Below are 20688 nucleotides of genomic sequence, written 5' to 3'. Positions count from 1 at the left end.
CCCCCCCCCCCCCCCCCCCCGCCCCCAGGTCACTGGGGGCTGTGATGTGTGGGGTCGCCATGACAACGAAGTGGGGGCAGGGCACCTAGGGCATGGAGCAGGACTATGGAAGTCACCAAGAAGGTGGGGGGCCCTGATACATCCGGCCCCCAAGACCACTCCTTGGCCAGCAGCCAGCAGCCGGGGGGTGGCCTCAGAGGGTCCCAGGGACCATGGATAAACTCGGGATCTGCATACTTCAGGCAGGGGTTGTCATTGTCCACCGAGGCCATCATTGATGGGACCTGTGGCCCTGCCTCCCAGGCCCATGCCCCTGAGCCCATTCACCAGCTACACCGGGACCCTGCTGAGGTTAGCTCCCAGTGTGGCTGTGAGCAGGCCTCCCAAGATACTCTGAGGCTCCCTTCTACTAGTCCGTTTCCAAGCTCCATCGTGGGAACCCAAACGCATCTCATCGTGGAGAACAGGACCCTGGCCCTACCCTTGTGCACACGCAGTGACAGCACCAGTGACATGGCCCAGGATGGATTCTGCCGCTCCCGGCTTCAGGTTCAGGTTGCAGGGCAGGGCAAGGCTCCAGCTAAAGTCCTGGTAGGCTGGGGCAAAGGCCCTTGCAGTCCTGACCAGAGAGCCTCTGTGGGCAGCAGAAAGAGCCGGTGGCTACCCTATTTCCTGTCAGGGGAGGATGGCTCAGTTGTAGCCCAAGATCCTCCTCTGGCTCCAACTCAAGGTCAGGGCCAGGGCAAGTGCCCGTGTCCAGCCCAGGCTCCTCCAACTCCATCTCAGGCAAATACTTCAGCTGTGGATACAACCCCAATGCCAGCAGCATCTGAACCTTACACCTCCAACCCTGACCACTCGACAGATACCCTTGCCATCACCAATGGCCTGTCCCAAGACCTTCTGCTCAGGGAGTGTGGCAATCGATGGTCAGTTGTCTTGGAGTCTTCCAAAGTGGTCACACCCTGCCAGGACAAAGTGGATTTTCATTTTCGGGAGGAGACTCCTGCCCCAGCTCCCACTCCAGAGGAGTCCTCAGACCATGTCCAGGAGCTTGAGGTTGCCAGAATGCTGGTGTTACCCAACCAGCCTGAGAACCCAGCAGAGAAGCCCCTGGTCTACACCTCCAGGCCAGGCAGCCCAACACCAGGCTCAGGACTCCCAGGGTCCCCCAAGTCCCAGAGGAGTAGCCATGAGATCTGCAGCTCTCAGCCAGACCAGCAGCCTCTCAATGTTTGCAACAATACCTGCTCCAATGTGCCAGTGTCTGCCTACCAAGTATCCTGCCACGAGCAGTCCCCAGTCCAGTCTCCCAGGGAAGCCATACAGATTCCCCCTTCCAGTGCCCCTACCTGCCAGCTCCGGGATGCTGTGGAAGACCATGTGCTGGTGTTTGATATAGCCACAGGCAACACCAGGATGGGGCTACTGTGCCATGACCCCATGGGTTCACGGGCAGTGCTCGTGGGCCTCATGCCCAGCCACCCATCCATCTATGTCCCTGAAAATGTGTTGTCCACTCGACCATTACCCGTGCCAATCCTTTCCCCTGACAACAATCGTTCCAGATTCTGGTCCACTTCACCCGTACTGTCCAGCCCTGTGCCCTCTAGCCTCTCGTCGGGAAGCTATCGAGAGGTGGCCCTGGTTCCCAAGGAGGGGAGTATCAACTTGGAGTCACGGGACTCCCCTGGTACTGAGACACCCATCAGACTGTTCACTGGGCCCATTCCACTGGGGATGCCCCTCCAATTTGGTGAGAGGATGTTGAGCCATGTTCATGAGCCTGGCTGGTCTAAACCTGATGCTGAAAAAAATGAAGCTAGTCACACCATCTGGATGCTGAATACAGCCAGGATGCAGGACACTTCCATGGTCCAGCCCAAGAAACTGCAGTGGGTGAACTCAGAGCTGATCCCCGAGCCTACGCCACAAGCGAAACCCCAGGTGATGCCCAGATCCCTACTCCAGGTGGATACAGGCAACCACAACCAGAAAGCGGTCCTTACTGCTCACCCTGACAACCTTAGGGCCGAAGGTGCTGGGCAGGCCTCCCTCAGTGGTCAGCCCCCACTAGCTGAGCAGTGTCCCCTGGCTGGACAGCCCCCTCAAACTGCTCAGCCTCCCTCTGCCGACCAGTGTCCCCTCACCAGGCAGACCCCCCTTTCTGGTCAGCCACTCCTGGCTGAGCAAGTCCCTTCTACCAAGCAGCTCCCCCTTCCTGGTCAGCCCCCTCTCACTGGAACCCCTCTTGCCAGGCAGCTTTCTCTCACCGGGAAGCATCCCTTTTCTCAAGAACCCCCCATTTCCAAAGAGCCCATCATCTCAGGAGGGACCCCCATCCCCAGGGAGCCTGGCCAGGCCTCCACCTTGCATCAGGAAGGAGAGCCCTTGGGCTTGCCGGCCCACGTAGGGCTACTTCAGGTGCCCCTGGCCCGTAAGGAGACCCGTGTCTACATGAGTAGAGAAAAGGTCGGTGTTGGTGCCACTCAAAGCTCCAGCACACATCAGCTCTCATCCTGGCAACCTGGCAGCTCCCCTGGGACCCAAGAGGAGCAGTTTTCCCTGGTCACATTATCTACACCTGGCACTGGGTGCAAGGTCTTGCCCGTGGCTATGGTGGGCAGTGACCCCCAGGGTCCCCGGTTCAAGCTGATGGCTGAGGACATTACACACTCACCAGTGGTTGCACACCTTGGCCTGCTCCGTGGGGCCTGCTATGAACTGGTGCCCGCCACGGATGCTCTGCCAGTGCAGTCCCCGGTGCTCTGCCGCCACTCACTGGGTCCCTACCAGGACATGGCGGCTGTGGTGATTGACACAGGCACGGGCTTCACCAAATGTGGACTGGCTGGAGAGGACCACGTCCTCAGTGTGGTGTCCTCACGTGTCCAACTGCTACAGCACCCAGCCCAGGACGAGCCTCGGTATGTGGTACCCGAGGACCAAGAGGGCTCCTGTTCGGTGCTGAATCGAGGAGTGGTCTCTGACTGGGATGCATTGGAGGTGCTGTGGCAGCACTTGTTTTATTGCAGGCTGGGCGTGCGGCCGGAGGAGCTGGCTGTCCTCGTGGCTGACTCACCCATTTCACCGCGCACCAACCGAGAAAAGGTGGCTGAAATACTCTTTGAGCGTTTCCACGTGCCAGCCATGCAGACGGCGCATCAGGCCCTCCTGGCACTCTATGCTTACGGGCGCACCACTGGGCTGGTGCTGGGCAGTGGCCATGGTACCTCCTATGTGGCGCCTATCCTCACGGGGGATCTGGCCCCCCTCGACACCTACCGGCTGGACGTGGCTGGTGCTGACCTCACTGAATACCTGGCTCAGCTATTGCTGGCAGGTGGCCACTCGCCACCCAAGGCAGGGTTGGTCAACCAGATTAAAGAGGCCTGCAGCTATGTGGCCATGGACATGACAGCTGAGATGGCCCGCGCCCAGGCTCAGGCCCGAGTGGACTTCATGCTTCCAGACAAACAAGTCATCACACTGGGCTCTGAGCGTTTCTGCTGCCCTGAGGCCCTCTTCCAGCCCAATCTGCTAGGCCTCAACCAGCCTGGCCTCCCACAACTAGCCCTCCTTAGCATTGGCCGGCTGGATGCCAAGCAGCAGGAGCAGCTACTGGCCAACGTGGTGCTGGAAGGTGGCACCACTCTGGTGAACGGCTTTCCTGAGCGCCTAAGTCAGGAGCTGGGCCCCCGAGCCACTGTGCTGGGCTCTCCCCACCGTGCTGTTGCTGCTTGGCTTGGAGGCTCCCTCATGGCGTCCCGGGACTCCTTCCAGAGTCTGTGGCTCAGCCGCCGTGAGTACGAGGAGGAAGGCCCTTGGGCCATCTACAAGTACCATCTGTGAGCATATAAAAGTTCTGGTTCTGCTTACTTCGAGCACTGTGGCATGTTTTAGACACAGAGTGGTGTGGGGAAGGACAGAGGTCCAGGCATGGAGTTAGAGATGGGGACCCTGGCACTCCCAAGGCACACCCTGCCTCTGCACAATGGAACTCCATGGGCCCTGGCAATCCTATCCTTTCCAGAGAACATCAGAGTCCCTTGGCTGGCATTGGCTCTGGTCTAGTCTGACCTTTACTGCACCCCAAGGGCAATCATAGACAGTGGCTGCTGTGGGTTTTGCCCCGTTGCCCTGGCGACAAGTGCAATTACCCTTGATTGCCAGCTGGTTGTCATGGCAATTTCAAACATAATGTAATAACCCACACAGCCTGGAGTGAGTCATGGGGGGGGGGGGGACAGCCCCCTCCCCTAGCTCCAGAGGAAAAGATGGCTTGCCCTCCTCCCTCCTCCATCTTGGGCCCTCTACGGGGGGCTAAGGACAGCAACATGGACAACAGCCTAACAGTTCCAAAGATGGCTGGGGACCTGGAACATTTGTTGCTTCCAAGAGAGGGTACCTATAAAAGTCTGGGCTTCTTGGGGTAGCTGGCCTGGTGAAAAGTCTGAACTTTGCCTAAAGCTCTATGCTTCTGTGGCCAGTCAGAGTATGAGGGTATGGGAGTGCTGGCCTTTGGTGCCCTGGGGCAGGAAGTCAGGGTCATGCAGGTGTCAGATAAGTCCTGGATCTTGGGTGGGAGATACAACCTGAACTGGGCAATGAGGATCTGACTTGCTTTGTGGGCTCTGTGGATAGGTAGGCTCACACTTTTTCCTGCCTCTCTGACTGTCTATCTCTGGTGAGAGCCAGAACTGTCAACCTTGGGCTCCTTTCCCCTCCTCAGCCTCCCAACCTGGGCTTCCCTGCCCACTGGCCTAGGGTACTGGTTTCTTTAGGATATCTTCATAGAGGCTACTGGACAATGTCAATGCCAACTGCCCCTGCTCTTTTCCCAAACTCTGCCCTGTCCTAAAGGGCTTTCCACCATTCCTCTGGCCAGGGGGGTGGCTAGAAGCCATGGCCCCTGACCTTGTCTAGCTCTAAATAGTAGAGGTGGGAATAAAGTTCCACGTGGGCCCAGTCCATGGCCTGGCAGAGTTGAGAGGATGGCATTCAGTTGGTATTGCTACCTCCTGCCCGGAGGGTGGCTAGAGATTGAAGCCAAAACACTGAAGCCCTACCCTGTCTGTGTCTCCCTGGCTGGGGGCTGAGGGACAAGTGTGCTCCCATCCCAACACTGTGTTCTCATCTTTAGGTTGCTCTATCCACAAAGGGCAAAGACCCGGCTACCCGCCCCACCCCCCTGTGCCCCCCACCAAATGCCTGACAGTGAGGGGCTGTCCTGGGTGGGGAGACTGGAAATAGCCTGTGATGTAGGGTCATCACAGCCCCTACCAGCCCTCGGGCATGGCCCAGGCTCTTCCCACATCCTGCTCCCATATCCTGATTCAGCCTCCACAGTCCTGAGGCCTGTGTCAGGCAGGGAGGGGACCGGTGGCTCCAGGGACCAGTGGCTTCACAGACTAGCAACAGTGTCCATGTACATGTGCGAGCAAGCACGCCTGGGTGCACACAGAATGCAGATACACGTGCCACTGGGCACCACTGCACACACTGTGCTATTGCCGTCTCCTTCAGCAGAAGAGCTCACGCACACATACACTCACACGTGTACACACACACCCCACCACGTGCACTCACCCACAGGCACATGGAGTGTGCACACGACCAAGAAGAGGTGGAGCACTGCCAGCAGCAGGCAGGGCTCTAGCAAACCACCTCTTCCCCTGCCTCTAAATCCCCCATTCTAGTTTCTCCTTAGCCCAGCTTCTTCATACCCAGAGAGCTATGACCTTCAGGAAAGCCAGAAAATGTATGTCACATGTGTGGGGTCAGCAAGCCATGGCTCAGCTGTACTATACAACTCAGAAAACCATTGTTTCAAGGACAGTGGGCAGACAGCAGGCAGGACCGAATACCAGGCCATTCATTCATTCTGCAGACGTGAACTGAGCATACTGAAATGAAACACAGCCTCTGCCCTGCTGATGCCTAGCCTGCCAGGAGATTCCTACACAGTGGTGGGGTTGGTGCTGTGACTGAGACCACCCAGAGCACAGAGGGCCCAGAGGTGGCATCAGCCTGGCCTGGAAGAGGTGACCCAAAGCCAGGGAAGGATGTAAAGAGCTCCTTGACACCTTTGTCTGGAGGAAGATATTGAGGGGCCTTGTTTGAGTGGTCATTTCCCAGGCTAGCCTTCCCAACTCCAGCCCCAACTTCCTCACTTGAGCAGTCACTCCTGTCAGCAGCCATGGGGGGCCATACAGGGAAGACTCACTCAAATCCAAGGGTTTGGAAATGACCTTACCCAGGATGGGGTCAGAAGGCTCACTGGGAGGTTTGGGGTGGGGTGGAACCCAGCTCCAGGCACCAAGAAGCCTGTCTGGCCTTCCGACATGGGCCTCAGGATGGTTCTCAGTGCTTGTGAGGGGGAAGGGGCAAGCATTGGGTCTATGTGCCTCCCTGACAAAGGACAAAGAAATGGCCAAGGACTTCCTTCAAATCTTCTTCCAGGCAGTTCTTAGCCTTTTCCCATCAGAGGACGGGACTGGTGGGACCCCTTGGTGCAATAGTTCTCCTGTATCCCCACATCCCAGCCTAGGCTGCTGGTGGTGATGCTGCTCATGAAGTGTTTGAGGGTGATTAAACTGGAAAGAAAGCACAATCCATACCATGTCATAGGTGACTTTTATAGGCTGGGAAATTCAGTGCTGCACAAGGAGGGGGGGCAGCCTTGTGGGCTGGGCTAGCCACCCTGGCTGGGACTTCGGAATGAGAAAGGCTGAACTGGGGTGGGGTGGGGTGGGGGAATAGGAGGTTCTGCCACCATGGTCTGGAGCCCTCACTGACCACTTGCCCACATACTCAACCATGTGCTTACTATTCTTAGCTAGAGGATGCCAGTCTGTAATGCAGCTTGCCCTAGCAACTGCACACTTTGTTCTTGTAAGTAGGTTCCACCCTTTGGGTCAGGTTTTGGGAGCTAGGCAGAGTGCTGGTCCCCTGGGGACTACTACCTGCCAAGAGATTCCTGTGCAGCTCCAGGACTCTGGCTTTCCCCACACCTCCTACTCCCCACTCCCTGCCATGTGTATAAGAAGGCCCCTCTGGCCCCTGTTGCCCAGTCAGTCCCAGGGCCTAAGGGAGTCTTTGAGAGCCAGGCCGGCGCCAGGCTGGTTAGTGCTCAACAACTCTTTACCGCTGGTCGTCCGCCCCCCTTCGAGTGGGTTTCTGGCCTCAAGCTCCTCAAGGGCCCGGGCGGAGCCGGTTGAGGGAGGCCCCGCCCCCAGCCCGCCCCCGGCCCGGGGTGCGAATCCGGTGCCGGCGAGCGGCGGGAGATGCTGGAGGTTTGCGAGCCCAAGCGGCTGCAGCTGGCGCCGCGTCTGCCCCGCGTGCCCGGAGCGGATTCTGCCCGCCGCCCCCGGAACCCTCGGCGCCCCACTGAACCCGAGATCGCTTCCTCCGTGTGACCGACCGGCGCTGCAGGTGCGGGGCGGGCCGCGAGGTGGGGGGGCGCCCCCTGAACGCACGTTGTGGGGGTCTTGGGGGATTGGGTCTCTGACTCAAGATTCGGGTCGCTCAGTGCGCGGGGGCTCCGCGAGGGCTTGGGGTCTCAGTGGGGGCAGAGCACGAGGGTTCTGGAGATCCGGGGGTCGGAGAGCGGGGTTGGGCTTAAAGTTCCCCGTCACCTCTCACGGCTCGGGGGTCCCAGGGGAAGCCTCTGAGACTCAAGTCAGGCGAATCTTTCTCCCCCCGACCCCCCTCCGCCCCTCTCGCCCCCCCCCCCCCCCCCGTCTTGCTGGGCTCCTAATTGTGAAAACCTTAACCCTCCAAGGTTCGTGGTGCCCCTTGGGGGTAGGGGCCGAGGGCTAAGCCGACCCTCCTGACTCCCAGAGCCGCCTTCAACCCCTCCCAACTGCCCCCGGGTCCCCTTCCTCCAGCTAGGCAGTCACTAATTTCCATGACAACGGAGAGTTCTTTATAGGCGACAACCTGAAGGGGGCTGGGCGGGGCTGCCGCGAGGTGGGGGAGGAGGCCCCAAGCCCCTGGGGGCCCGCAGCCCCCTAGCCAAGATTCAGCTTCCAAGCCTTAACGTGGGGGCCAGTTGGGGGTTCAGGGCACCGACCCAGCGCTGCGCGGTGGGGGTAGGGGACGCACATGTTTCTGCTGGGAGGTGCGGGGCTTGGTGCTCACACGTGTGCCTCCCGCATGTGTGTTGCTGTGCCAGCGGGGGCGAGTCAGCAGCGCTGGGGAAGGGGGTCAGGGTGGCGCCACGTTGGGGAGCAGGGTCCCTGGCTGGTGTGTGTGTGGGGGGGCAGTGGACAATGAACAAATGAATTTCTGCCTTACCCAGCTTGTAGTCTCTGTCAGAGACCCTAGGCTCTCCCAGCCCCCCATAGCTGTGCCAAACTGCTTTTGTCCGCACCCCGTAGACAGAGCCTGCTCCACCAGGTTCCCTTCTGGGGAGCAGGGCCCTCTATCCTTCACCAAAAGCTTAGTCTGCAGCAGTCCAGCCCCTGTCCTGCTGCCCCCCTCCAAGGCCCAGACTCTGAGCCCCCCAGGACCACCTAGAGAGACCCGATTCTCCCCCTCCCCCCACTCCACACCTCCTCAGTTGAATTTTAGCCACCTGATGGACCGCAGTTTTCTCCACTGGGAAATTGGTGTCTCTCCTCCCCAGTGTCAGGCCGGGCTCAGGGTGCGGCAGAGGTCTCTGCCCTTCTTTCACAGCATTTGATGTGAACCCCCAGGTGCCAAAGGCTGCCTTCCCCATATGTGCTGCTGGCCCTCCTCTCCAGCCCATGTCCTGGCCACCATTCCTTGCCCTGGAAGAAGGCCACAGACTTCATGATCTCCATCTAGGGAAATTGAGGCAGGGGGTTGGTGCTGTGCAGTTGTTATCCTGTTTCTGGGTTGTTTAGGGTGCTGTTTCTGGCCCCCCTGACGGGATCCACTGTTGGAAAGTGGGATGGCTGCAGCAGGGAATTAGGCTGAACTGCAAGAGGGGTCCTGGGGACCCAAGGCCTGGGGAGGATGGCAGGTAAAGGGGGCGTGGCTAGTCTAGGCTGGACTGAGCCAGCTGAGAGAAGGGGCTACAAAGGGAAGCAGCCAGGTCTCTAAGCTTCATTCCAGCCCCCTTCCCCAGGCATGCACCCTCCACCTGATGGACCTGCCTTACCTAAGCTGCCTAATGATTGGGAGAGGGGCTATGGAATTGTTGGGAGGGGACTGCAACAGCTGGCCTCTTCCCCCAGGCGTGGTTGTGCTTCCCACACCAAGTTCAGTGCATTTCTGAGGGATACAGGAGGGTTCAATGTCAAAGGTCCAGGCACCATGGGCAGCTCATGGCCCAGGTGTTCAGAGCATATGGCTGTGGAGGCCTTAGGGCTCTGCTGGGTGCCCATAGACCCCTTCAGAAACCCTACCCACCTTTCTTGCCTGTGTCATTGTGCCTGTGTCCTTTTTATTGTCACCCTTCCATCACTTTTTGCCATTGTCCCTCACTGTCCCTGCCCCCCTCTCTCTTTTCTAAAGTCTCTCAATTCCCCCTCCTCCCCTTCCTTGATGGGGCCAGGTGCCAGAACCCATGGGGAAGGAGTTGGGCCAAAATCTCAAGGAATTCTTAGAAAAGGGGTTGGCCAACACCTCTCCCCTTCCCCTTCCCTTTGTTTCAAAACTTCCATCACCATAGCAATCCTTTACTCTGGGGCCTTCCCCTGCATTTCCCTCCTCCACCCACAGGGCAGCAGGGCTGCCAGTGGATTTTCCTTCAGGGGTTCAAAGACTGGGACCCCAGGTGCCTGGGAGGGTCCAGTTGGTTCTTAGCCCTGCCATGCCAAGTTCAAGGCTGAACTTCCTGGAGGCACCACTGGACTATATGCCCACTGCTGAGGCTGGAGAGGCCCCCTGTTCTTACTCCGTCAGACGGGAGAGTCAGCAGCAGGAACTATGGACCATGGTTTAGCTGGAGCCTGAGGCCCAGCCACAGCAGCCCCCTGCCCATGTCCCTGAAGCAGCTGGACAGTGGGCTAGAAGCTTGGCTGTGCCTTCTGACACCAGACCCTGAGGGTGAAGTCTCCATTTCCCCTGGTCCTTCTAGTGAGACCTCAGCTGTGAGAGCCAGGCAAGGCTTGGGCCTAGGCATGTCCTTTGCAGCAGGAAATGCAGCCCCAGTCCCTGAGAGAGGAGAGTAGGGGAGGGGAGGGGGTACCTGAAGGCTGGTGTTCACAGCTGCCACTAAATCGGGAGGTGTTGCCCACAGTTGTTGGGAGGTAGCGGGAGGCCTCTTGGGCCCCTCCTGGCCTCCCAGGATTTACTGCAAGCTCTGGAACTCCACATGGGAGAGGTCCAGGGCAGCGGGAAACTTGTTTATTGCTGTGAAAGGTGGGGCCTGAACCAGGCTGACCCCAGTGGAGGAGGGAACAAGACTCCAATGCAGGACCACAGGACCTCTGGAGCCAGACTTGCTTAAGGCTGCAGCAGGGCCCCTATGGGACCCTTTATTACCAGGGCACCAACAGGCAGAGTCTCCCTCAGGTTTCCCTGAGGCTCGATTGCCCAAGCCCAGGGGTCAGACCTGAGGAGCAGGCAGTAACTGGGAGTGCTTGGCCATCAGGCATCCTTAGAGTCAGCTGGAGGGCACTGGCAGTGCCAGGCTCTGCGCTTCCCCTAAGCTCCCTTTGGACAGCCCCCTGTGCACACCGTTTCTCTGCAGGAAATGGAAAGAGCCATATCTCTAGGGAAATGGCCGTTATGGGGCTTCTGTGTCCTCCCATGTCCCAGTGTTGACCTGGGCTCTGCCCCTGTGTCAGTGGGAGGATAGTTCTCCACTGTTGGGTATTGGGTCTGGGCTGACTGGGCCGTGGGGGGTGAGAAATGCAAACCCCTTTCTGCCTGGCTTGTCACCATTCTTGAAGTTGTCCCTTGACTGCTCCCCTAGCTTCAGGACCAGGGCCTCCCTTGTTGCAAGCAGGTGCCAGGGGCTTGGTGCGCACACCAGCAACCTCCCAGGCAGCAGCAGTGGGCAGCAGATGGTGGAGAGGGTGGGGGTAGAGGGGACCCCTTTTCTCCTTTCTTCGCCCTGGGGCTAGAAAGGGGGTAGAGGCAAATGGGTACAGTTTGGTGAAGGAAGCAGTAACTGACTGAGATCAGGGCACCCACGGTAGGGAGAGAGGCCCATCTGTCCCTGCCCCATTCATGAGGTTTTAGGATCTAGATTCAGGCTGATGTGACTGTGAGCAGAGGCCTGGATTTCTGTGGTGGAGGAGACCACAAGACTAACCCTGGATCCTTGCGAGCACAAGAGAATATGTATGGCTGAAAGCTGGGCCAATATCAGGGATGGGCTTATACAGAATCTCCCACACCACGTAGCAGAGCAAGGAGCTGATAGGGTGGGGAAAGTGGAGGTTGTGGAAAGTATCTCAGAGAAGGGCCATTTTGAGCCTGGAACATCAGAATCATTTTAGACAATTGGTTGCACAAACAACCTTATAATGTCAGAAATCACAACAAACCAAGAAAGAGATTAAGCACCGGTCTTGACACCTAGCTCATGTGGAGGCTGCTTCACAGGGAGGCCAAGGAGGGCAGTACCCTTGTCAGTGTCCACACTTCCTGCCATTGAATGGACACAGTTGAGCTGGTTAGTCACCTGTTGTTGGATTTTAGGTAGTTGCTGATTTTTTTTTTACGTTATAAATAACTCTGCCGTGACAAATAGGATACTGATGGGAAGCTTTGGGGGAAGGGCATTCCTGCCACAGGGAACGGTGTAAGCAAAGCAACAGAGCTGGGACACAGGTCCCTCCCACCTCTCCTGGGGGGCCCGCAGGCTGAGGTACCACCCTCCTGCCCAGTACATGGCTCTTGGATTCCAGCCCGGAAAGGGAATCACAGTGCGTTAGAGCCATTGAGGGACTGATGCAGGCCCCCTCCCCCAGATTGTTAGGGCACAGAGATGAGTGGCCGGCAGTGGTGGGTGGCTGTGCCTCTGCTGTCAGCTGTGAGTGTGGGATTCCAGCCACATGCTCCTCTCCGGCAGACGCAGGAGCAGGGCTGTGACCATGGTGGCAAAGACACACAGTCGGGGACAATCTTCAAAGCTTCTCTTGTTTGCCTCTGCAGTGCCTCACAAGATGGCTTAAGCCCTGGCTTAAATCACACCAGTGAAATGCATTTGCGTTTCCTGAGCCCAAATAACCCATATGAGGGAAGGATGAAATTTGTTTCCTAATGCTGAGGACAAATTTGAGGGAACACTTCCAGGACTGTGACCCCTGGGGAGGGAGTGGCCTCTGCCTGGGAGGAATCAAGCAAAAGCCAGGGCTAGCCATGGGACTTGTGTGGGTCCTGGCCTTTGACCCTGGCTGGCAGAGTCCCTGTGACCCAAGCGGCTTCCTCTGGGGATGGCTTCTTTCCTTCTCTACTACCGTGTAGTTGCAGTGAGTCCAGATAGGGGAGCATCTAGGTGCACAGCAAGTGCTAATTGGCGTGGAGGGACGGTATGCACAGCCAGCAGCAGCAGGGTCGTTTGCAGCCTCCATGCAGAGCTTTTGCCATGGCCTCAGTATCACATTAACCATGTGTTATGGAGGTCCAGACAGTCAGTAACTCCCCTCCTGAAGTTTACCTGTAGCAAGAGCTGCGAGTGCATTTTCCTTTGGGTGCTGGAGCCAGTCCACCCACCACCGCAAGTGAGGATTGGGTTGGCAAGGTTGCAGACCCATGGGTGCCATGTCCCAGGTGCCAGAGTGCCTGGAGCCCACTGTAGTCAGCTGCATGTGGTCACCTTTGTGACACCCACCCCTGGCCAGGGTCTTATGCCCTGGACCTGACTGCCCAGATCTCCTGTGGGCCCTGGCAGTGAGGCCCTGGCAGGCTTGTCTAGCATTTCTGGACCGTTTACCCCTGCACGCCTCCTGGCAAATCCTTCTCCTCTAAGGCTCAGCCCTGCTGCTGCTTCTCCCTCAAAGCCTTTCCTCACTTCCACCCAAATGGGGTCTCTCTGAGGAAACTCTCCAAGGACTGTGCCTGAATGCAACATTTATTAAATCAATAAAGGTAATCATAGTAAAAATTCTAACAGAAAATAATACAAGATATAAATCTGCCCCTTTAACACACAATTCTTTGCCCCAAAGAGCACTCTGATTTTCTTAGCTGTCTTTCCAGAATGGAGTTTGGAGTATACTGGAACATAAACTTTAAGAAATTTACCCAGGGGAGCCTGGGTGGCTCAGTTGGTTAAGCGTCCAACTTTGGCTGTGGCCACGATCTCATGGTCTATGAGTTTGAGTCCTGTGTCGGGTTCTGAGCTGAGAGCTCAGATCCTGGAGCCTGCTTCAGATTCTGTCTGTCTCTCTCTCTCTCTCCCTCTCCCTCTCTCTCTCTCTCTCTCTGCCCCTCCCTCACTCATGCTCATGCTCTCTCTCTCAAAAAACAAATAAACGTTTAAAAAATTGTTTTTAAATAAAAAATTTACCCAAATAGCAGCACCCTTGACCCAGCATTCTGTCCCTTGCTTTTCTACTTAACATATCTCAGAAACCGTCCAACAGCAGTGCATTTCCGTACTTTATTCTTTGTAATAGCTACCCAGTGTTCTTTTTTTAATTTTTTTTTAACATTTATTTATTTTTGAGAGACAGAGAGAGACAGAGCATGAGCAGGGGAGGGGCAGAGAGAGAGGGAGACACATATTCCGAAGTAGGCTCCAGGCTCCAAGCTGTCAGCACAGAGCCCGATGTGGGGCTCGAACTTGCAAACCACAAGATCATGACCTGAGACGAAGTTGGACGCTTAACCAACTGAGCCACCCAGGCGCCCCTACCAAGTGTTCTTCCATATGGATGGCTATAATTTCTTTTTTGATTAAAAAATTTTTTGCGTGTTTATTTTATTTTTGAGAGAAAGAGACAGAGACAGAGAGAGAGACAGAGAGAGAACGAGTGGGGGAGGGGCAGAGGCAGTGGGAGACGCAGAATCTAAAGCAGGCTCCAGACTCTAAGCTGTCAGCACAGAGCCTGATGTGGGGCTCGAACTTGCAAACCACAAGATCATGACCTGAGCCGAAGTCTGTGTTTAACCGAAAGAGCCACCCAGGCACCCCCACGGATAGCTATAATTTTTATCAACATTTTAAAATTGTGAAATATATCGAAAATCTAGAAATGTGCCCCAAACTTGTATGTACATTTTTACAAATTATTATAAAGCAAACACCTGTGAAAACCACCACTCAGTTTCAGAAATCAGCTCTCCAGAATCTCCCCGTGTCCTGACTCAATCGCAACTACTCTCTTTCTTGTGGAAGGACTTATGGTACTTATTTCCTAGCTCTTTATAAAAACAGTTTTACCAGAATGTTTGTATCCTTAGTACAAGTTAGTTCTGCCTGTTTTGAACTCTGAATCAATAGGATTATGCTGTATGTATTCTTTTGTGTCTATTTCACTCAACACTATTGGTGAGATTCACCATGTGGTTGGCTATAGCTATAGCTCCTTCATTTCCATTGCTGTGTAATATGAGTGTCCTGTGGCAAAAATGTATGCATTTCTGCTCAAGTCTTTGCTAACACTTGGTATCTTCAGACTTTCAGAGATGGCTATCTGCTGGGTGGGTGGTTATATTCCCCATCATCTGTGCAATAGCTGAAATTTAAAGAAATTGGTAAAAAAAAATTCTTAATGTACATAATAGAAAGTGATTCCCTGATATGTCGGTTTAATATGTTTTTCGTAAGTAGGGGCTGTTGTAGTTCAGGCAGCCAAGCTGAGTGGCAGGAGCTGTGGCCAGAAAAGCAGGGGTAGGAGGCTGACCATCCTCTAGCCCTTCCTAGTGCAGTCTCTGCCCCTTGCCTTGTCCTGAGCCATGCTGGGGTCTCCCAGAGCCAGCCTCCATACTGTGGGGAGAAGCCTCCATGTTGTGGTACAGCTGAGCCAGACTCCATCCTGTCTGCAGCTCAGAGACTGGCAATGCCGTTTGGGTGTGTGACTCTGGGCGATAAGAAGAACTATAACCAGCCGTCGGAGGTGACTGACAGATATGATTTGGGACAGGTCATCAAGACGTGAGTGCGGGGTCTTGTGGTCAAGGGTGGGTGGGCAAGGGCCTGGGAAAGGAGAGCAGAGGGCAGCCCACATTGAGGCCAGGGCTGAGTGGGGTGCTTGCTGGCTACAGTGAGGAGTTCTGTGAGATCTTCCGGGCCAAGGACAAGACGACGGGCAAGCTGCACACCTGCAAGAAGTTCCAGAAGCGGGACGGCCGCAAGGTGCGGAAGGCGGCCAAGAACGAAATAGGCATCCTCAAGATGTGAGTGTGAGGCCTCGGGGTGGGGTGGCATAGGAGGTAGCAGGGAATGGTTTCAAGGGCAGGTGACCTCAAGCAGTACTAGGCTCTGGCCAGTTAGTTTGCTGTGGCCCACAGTGGCAACCAGAGCCTCTCTTAGGGGTTTACCCAGCCCTAACTGTTGGCCCCTCTCTCCGCTGCCAGGGTGAAGCATCCCAACATCCTGCAACTGGTGGATGTGTTTGTGACCCGCAAGGAGTACTTCATCTTCCTGGAGCTGTGAGTGTGGGTCTGGGGTCCCCGGATTCCTCAGTCCCCAGGGCCTTTACCTGCTCTGCCCTCTGCAACCAGGGAAAGCCCCCTTTCTGGCCCCTTGGGGTGTTGGGTCCCCATGCCTTGCCCAGCTAGCTGCCTGGTGTAGGCAGCCTGCCCAAATACTCCTGCCCCACCCCCGATCCTGCCCACGTGGGCTCAGGGGCTGGTGTCCCTCAGGGCCACGGGGAGGGAGGTGTTTGACTGGATCCTGGACCAGGGCTACTACTCGGAGCGAGATACAAGCAATGTGGTGCGGCAGGTCCTGGAGGCCGTGGCCTACCTGCACTCACTCAAGATCGTGCACAGGAACCTCAAGGTGAGGCCAGGAGCCAGGTCTGTTGGCACCCGGCCTGGGGCTGAGGTGGACAGCACCTTGGGGTCTTGGTCTAGCCTCTGAGGTCCTCATGGAGTCTTTCTCTGCCCACCCACATGTCATTCCTGCCCGGAGCAGCTGGAGAACCTGGTTTACTATAATCGGTTGAAGAACTCAAAGATTGTCATCAGCGACTTCCACCTGGCTAAGCTAGAGAATGGCCTCATCAAGGAGCCCTGTGGGACTCCCGAGTACCTGGGCAAGCAGGGGGTGGGGCAGGGACAGGGTGGGGGACAGCCTTCAAGGAGTGGCTCTGGGTAGGGGGAAGGAAGTCTCCAGCCCAGGAAGTGGGTATGAGCGGTCCCAGGCTTGGCCAGGCCTGATATTGACCACCAGATGGACACTGTGTTTGCAGCCCCAGAGGTGGTAGGCCGGCAGCGGTATGGACGCCCCGTGGACTGCTGGGCCATTGGAGTCATCATGTACATCCTGTGAGTGAATGGGTTTGTAGCCAGGCCAGGTGGGGTTCTGTGTCCATGGCCTTCTTAAGTGACCCTGCCCTTTGGCCCCCATGTAGGCTTTCAGGGAACCCACCTTTCTATGAGGAGGTGGAGGAAGATGACTATGAGAACCATGACAAGAACCTCTTCCGCAAGATCCTAGCTGGCGACTACGAGTTTGACTCTCCATACTGGGATGACATTTCCCAGGCAGGTGAGGAGGTGCCCAGTGTGTGGGTAGCGGGAGGGTTGGTATGGGGGACCTGCTCTCAGCCTTCTCTGCTGGACTCTGCTCCTACCTCCCAGCCTATTCATCACCTCTAGACAGTGAGATGAGGTGCCAATGCCTCACCTCTCCTTGGCTTTGTCCCCAGCCAAAGACCTGGTCACAAGGCTGATGGAGGTGGAGCAAGACCAGCGCATCACTGCAGAAGAGGCCATCTCCCATGAGTGGTGAGCAGGGCCCATGGAGGACAGAAGGAGAGGCCAGATTTCCCTTGGCCTCTGTCCTCCTCACATCTAGTAGCCCCCATCCTTGAGGCTTTGAGTAGGGGTTGGGGGTGCCCAGAGCTCAGGCCCAGCCCAGAGGCCTGCCTGGTAACTTCTGGATCTTAAGAGAAAAGGACTGGGCAGTCTCCCTGAAGGCCTATACACCCTCAGATCCAGATGCATCTGTACCCTTTCTAGGATTTCTGGCAATGCTGCTTCTGATAAGAACATCAAGGATGGTGTCTGCGCCCAGATTGAAAAGAACTTTGCCAGGGCTAAGTGGAAGGTAAGGCTTGGATGACTCCCTTTCTTGGATTGATCCCAAGTGCTCCTTCTGGCACACACAGTTTCTTGCCTATATCATATCCCTGCAGCCACACACAGGCGTTTCTTCAGCTATCAGGTGTGATTGTAGCCACTGTCACTACCTTAAGTGGGTGTGTTGAACAGCTGGGTCCCTGGCCCTTGGGTGTTCAGAGGCAGCCAGGGACGCCATGGAATGGTCTGTGTTTGGCCTTTGCGAAGGAATGGATCCAGCTTCTGTGAGCCCCACTCTGAGCCTCTCTCCACTGCCCTCCTTTCAGAAGGCTGTCCGAGTGACCACCCTCATGAAACGGCTCCGGGCACCAGAGCAGTCCAGCACAGCTACAGCCCAGTCTGCCCCAGCCACAGACACTGCCACCGCTGGGGCTGCAGGTGGGGCCACAGCTGCAAGTGGAGCTGCCCCAGCCCTTGGGGGCAGTGCCACCTCAGCCACAGTGGGTGATGCTGCTCTTGCCGCAAAGAGTGATAATACAGCCCCCGCAGACCGTAGTGCCACCCCAGCCACAGATGGCAGTGTCACCCCAGCCACTGATGGCAGTGTCACCCCAGCCACCGATGGGAGCATCACCCCAGCCACCGATGGGAGCATCACCCCAGCTACCGACAGGAGTGTTACTCCAGCCACTGATGGGAGAGCCACACCAGCCACAGAAGAGAGCATCATGCCCACCACTCAAAGCAGTGTCACACCGGCTACCAAGGCAGCTGCCACCCCTGAGCCGGCTTTGGCCCAGCCGGACAGCACAGCCCCCGGGGGCACAACAGGCCAGGCTCCACCCTCTAGTAAAGGGGAAGAGGCTGCTGGCTATGCCCAGGAGTCTCGGAGGGAGGAGACCAGCTGAGTGGGCAGTCTGGTGTGGGGCAGGGGATGGGCAGGAGGGTGGGAGAGTGGATGAGGGGCTTCTCACTGTACATAGAGTCATTGGCCTGATGCCCTTGCTCCCCCTGCCCCTGCCTCCCAGTGTGGGGCATGTCTGGGGGCCACGGGAGAGCAGTCTCATCTCCTGTGTGTATGTGCGTGAGTGGTGGGCAGGCCAGAGGCAGGACCGGCCCCAGCCCCTGCATGGATTCCTTGTGGCTTTTCTGTCTTTCGCTAGCTTCACCAGTTTCTGTTCCTTGCGGGATGCTGCTCTAGGGATACTCAGGAGGTCCCTGCTCCCTTCCCCTTCCCTTTTTGCCTCACAATTTCCCCAGGCAGGCCCTGCAGGTCCCATCCTTTCCCAGGCCCTAATCTTGGGTGGCCTTGCCCTGAGAGCTGGTCCTCCAGCGAGGCCCTGTCAGCGGTCTTAGGCTCCTGCACATGAAGGTATGTGCCTGTGGTATGTGGGCTGCTCTAAGAATGGACACAGGCTTGTATAGAGAATTCAAAAATCTAGGGCAGTATGCTTTAAGACAAGACTGGTCGCATGGTTGGGGGCACTGCTTGGTAGCTTTAGGGGTCCTCAGAAGTGAAAGAGAATGAGTGTGGCGGGGGGGGGGGGTAGAAGCTTCCATCTTTGTCCCTGGAAAGTTCTCACCAACACCCTTATGCTATTTCCTGCCCTCCTGGGTTCTGCAGTGGGTTGCCCTATGCCCTGAGCTTCATGAGCCTGTAAGGGGAAGGAGGAGCAGTTGGGATGTGGCAGTGAAAACTGGAAGGCAGAGTGCAGGCCCAGCTCGTCATGCACCAGCCTAGCTTGGTCCTTACCCTGAGCCAAACAGGGAGGGCTGGTATCCCCTGGCTCTTCTCTGATGGAGTCCCTTAGGTTCAGTCTACAGTCCTCTCCATTGAAGGGGGCCTGCTGCATGGCAGTGTCCCATAGTCTGATTTAGGGGGTTGCCCTTCATAGGGGCAGATTTCTGCCTTCCTAATCCAACAACAAAATAGAGAGGAACCCCCTCTACGTCTGTGACCCACTTCCCCTTCTATCATGGCTGAAACAGAGGCCCAGGTGCCTCTGAGCCATGCTGAGTTGCTTTTTCTGGGATGAGGAAGTGGAATAAGGCTTCCCCGTTTCCTGATCGAGGCTCCTGGCAGGTGCCCTTTGTCAGACCCCACCACAGCTTGGGCAGGCAGCCACACTGGTCCCGGCCTTTGCTCGGCACTCCAGTGTCAGTCCTGCCCTTCTCCCTGCATGCCTGTGGGTCTGCTCTGGTGTATGAAGGTTGGTAGGCTAACTGTGTGCCTGCTGAACCTGGCAAATAAATGTCACCCTGCCAAAGCCTCTGGCCATCCTCTTGCCGTTGCTTCCTCTGTCTTACTGGGGAGGGGCCCCTGGAAGGCAATGGGGAGGGAAGAGGCTGGGAGCAGGTTCACAGGTATTGGTCTGTGCTCAGTGCCATGAGGATTGCTTGGGCTGAGAGTGCAGATCATCCTTTACCACTGTGTGTTCCTTGATTGTGGCGGGTCCTCCGGACTCTAGAAATCCTTATGGATGGGGAGTCCTTTCCTGGGCTTGTGCCAAAGAATAACCTCTGGGCTGCTGTTCTAACAAGTCCTGTTGAACAAGAGCCCTTGTCTTGACTTAGGCATACAACTGGAGGCCACCATGGGGCAACCACCGTAGGTAGAGACCTTGCCCATGGCCGAAGTGGGCTTCCCAGAGTTGGGGAGAGGGTGCAGGGTGGGCATTGCACAAAGGTTCTATGCTGCCCTTTGTGTTGATTCCTCCTCCCTGTGAACAACACCTATGCTTTCCACATAGGCTCAAAGAACTTCACTCTGGGTCTACTTCAGGTGGAAAAATAAGCTTTATATCATGGGGCTTTACAGAAGGTTTCTTCTGGGGAGAGGGTATTAACACTGCTAAAAAAGAGTTAAGCATGAGAACTCATAGGAAGAATTGTTCCAGCCCTGACTTGCCTAGGTGAATTCACCAGGGATGCTGCTCTTACTCAGGGAGGACTCCAAAGATAACTTCTCTGATGTGGAAATCAGAAAAAGGGTTTGTTAGTCACTGTTCTGTGAAGCATCTGGGCTTCTAAAATTCCAACCCTAGTACAGTTCAGAGGCATGCTGATCCTCTTGGGAGCTAAGAGCTAAAGTCAGGGTACAGGCCTTGCCACCTCCAAACTGAGGGATCATCATGACTTGCTTGAATAAAGCCAAGAGTGAGCTTAGGGTGTCCTGAGTGGTTAGACCTGTGTCGATCTTTCTAAGATCACTCAGAGCTGAGGGCTGAGAGGGCGGGAACTACATGCTTCCGGTGTACGGCTGAGCACTGCCCAGAACCCAGGGGACTGCTCTCCATCGTCCCATTCCCCTACAGCTTCGGTCTTCTCCACACTCCCGAAATGCAGAGAAGGCTGCCCTGAGAGAATAGCGCCGTGCCCGGCGCTCCTGGCACCAGATCTGGCTTAGGAGCATAATGCCGTGTCTTCCTCCAGAAAGGGGAACGGCTGGCGGCGTGGCTGCTGCCGCTACCTGCCAAATCCTTACGGGAACCACTAGATAGTTACCGCTGACAGGCCCAGGTTCGCGCTCAGCCCCAGGATTCTCTACGGCCGTTAAGCCCTGCCCCCTATGGT

At 56.4% G+C, this 20688-nt stretch overlaps 1 protein-coding gene across 6 annotated transcripts; it reads left to right on the top strand.

Moving 5' to 3' along the window:
* Positions 1-41: 41 nt before the first annotated feature.
* On the top strand, positions 42-19382 carry CAMKV (CaM kinase like vesicle associated). 6 transcript variants are annotated; one of them, XM_042929403.1, is made up of 11 exons: positions 42-3802; positions 14914-15022; positions 15133-15264; positions 15445-15519; positions 15733-15871; positions 16007-16127; positions 16284-16359; positions 16446-16582; positions 16743-16821; positions 17056-17143; positions 17442-19382. In XM_042929403.1, exons 1-11 carry the CDS (start codon positions 106-108, stop codon positions 18021-18023), a joined length of 5235 nt encoding a protein of 1744 aa, XP_042785337.1. In that variant the 5' UTR covers positions 42-105; the 3' UTR covers positions 18024-19382. The 6 variants fall into 6 exon arrangements, with proteins under 6 accessions (XP_042785337.1, XP_042785338.1, XP_042785339.1 ...); XM_042929404.1 differs by lacking the exon at positions 42-3802 and adding an exon at positions 4254-4404; XM_042929405.1 differs by lacking the exon at positions 42-3802 and adding an exon at positions 7288-7434.
* Positions 19383-20688: the final 1306 nt, after the last annotated feature.

Source organism: Panthera leo, chromosome A2 (assembly GCF_018350215.1).
Source record: "Panthera leo isolate Ple1 chromosome A2, P.leo_Ple1_pat1.1, whole genome shotgun sequence".
Classification (NCBI taxonomy): Eukaryota; Metazoa; Chordata; class Mammalia; order Carnivora; family Felidae; genus Panthera; species Panthera leo.
Note: the sequence above shows the minus strand (reverse complement) of the source record. Positions and strands in the feature narration are given on the sequence as shown.

Bases quoted from the DNA above. Each gene is read 5' to 3' on its own strand.
- CAMKV (XM_042929403.1), top strand. From the start codon at position 106: ATGGAAGTCACCAAGAAGGTGGGGGGCCCTGATACATCCGGCCCCCAA. The intron at 16,128-16,283 runs GCAAGCAGGGGG...CTGTGTTTGCAG, and splicing joins TGGGACTCCCGAGTACCTGG to CCCCAGAGGTGGTAGGCCGG. The intron at 16,360-16,445 runs GTGAGTGAATGG...GCCCCCATGTAG, and splicing joins GGAGTCATCATGTACATCCT to GCTTTCAGGGAACCCACCTT.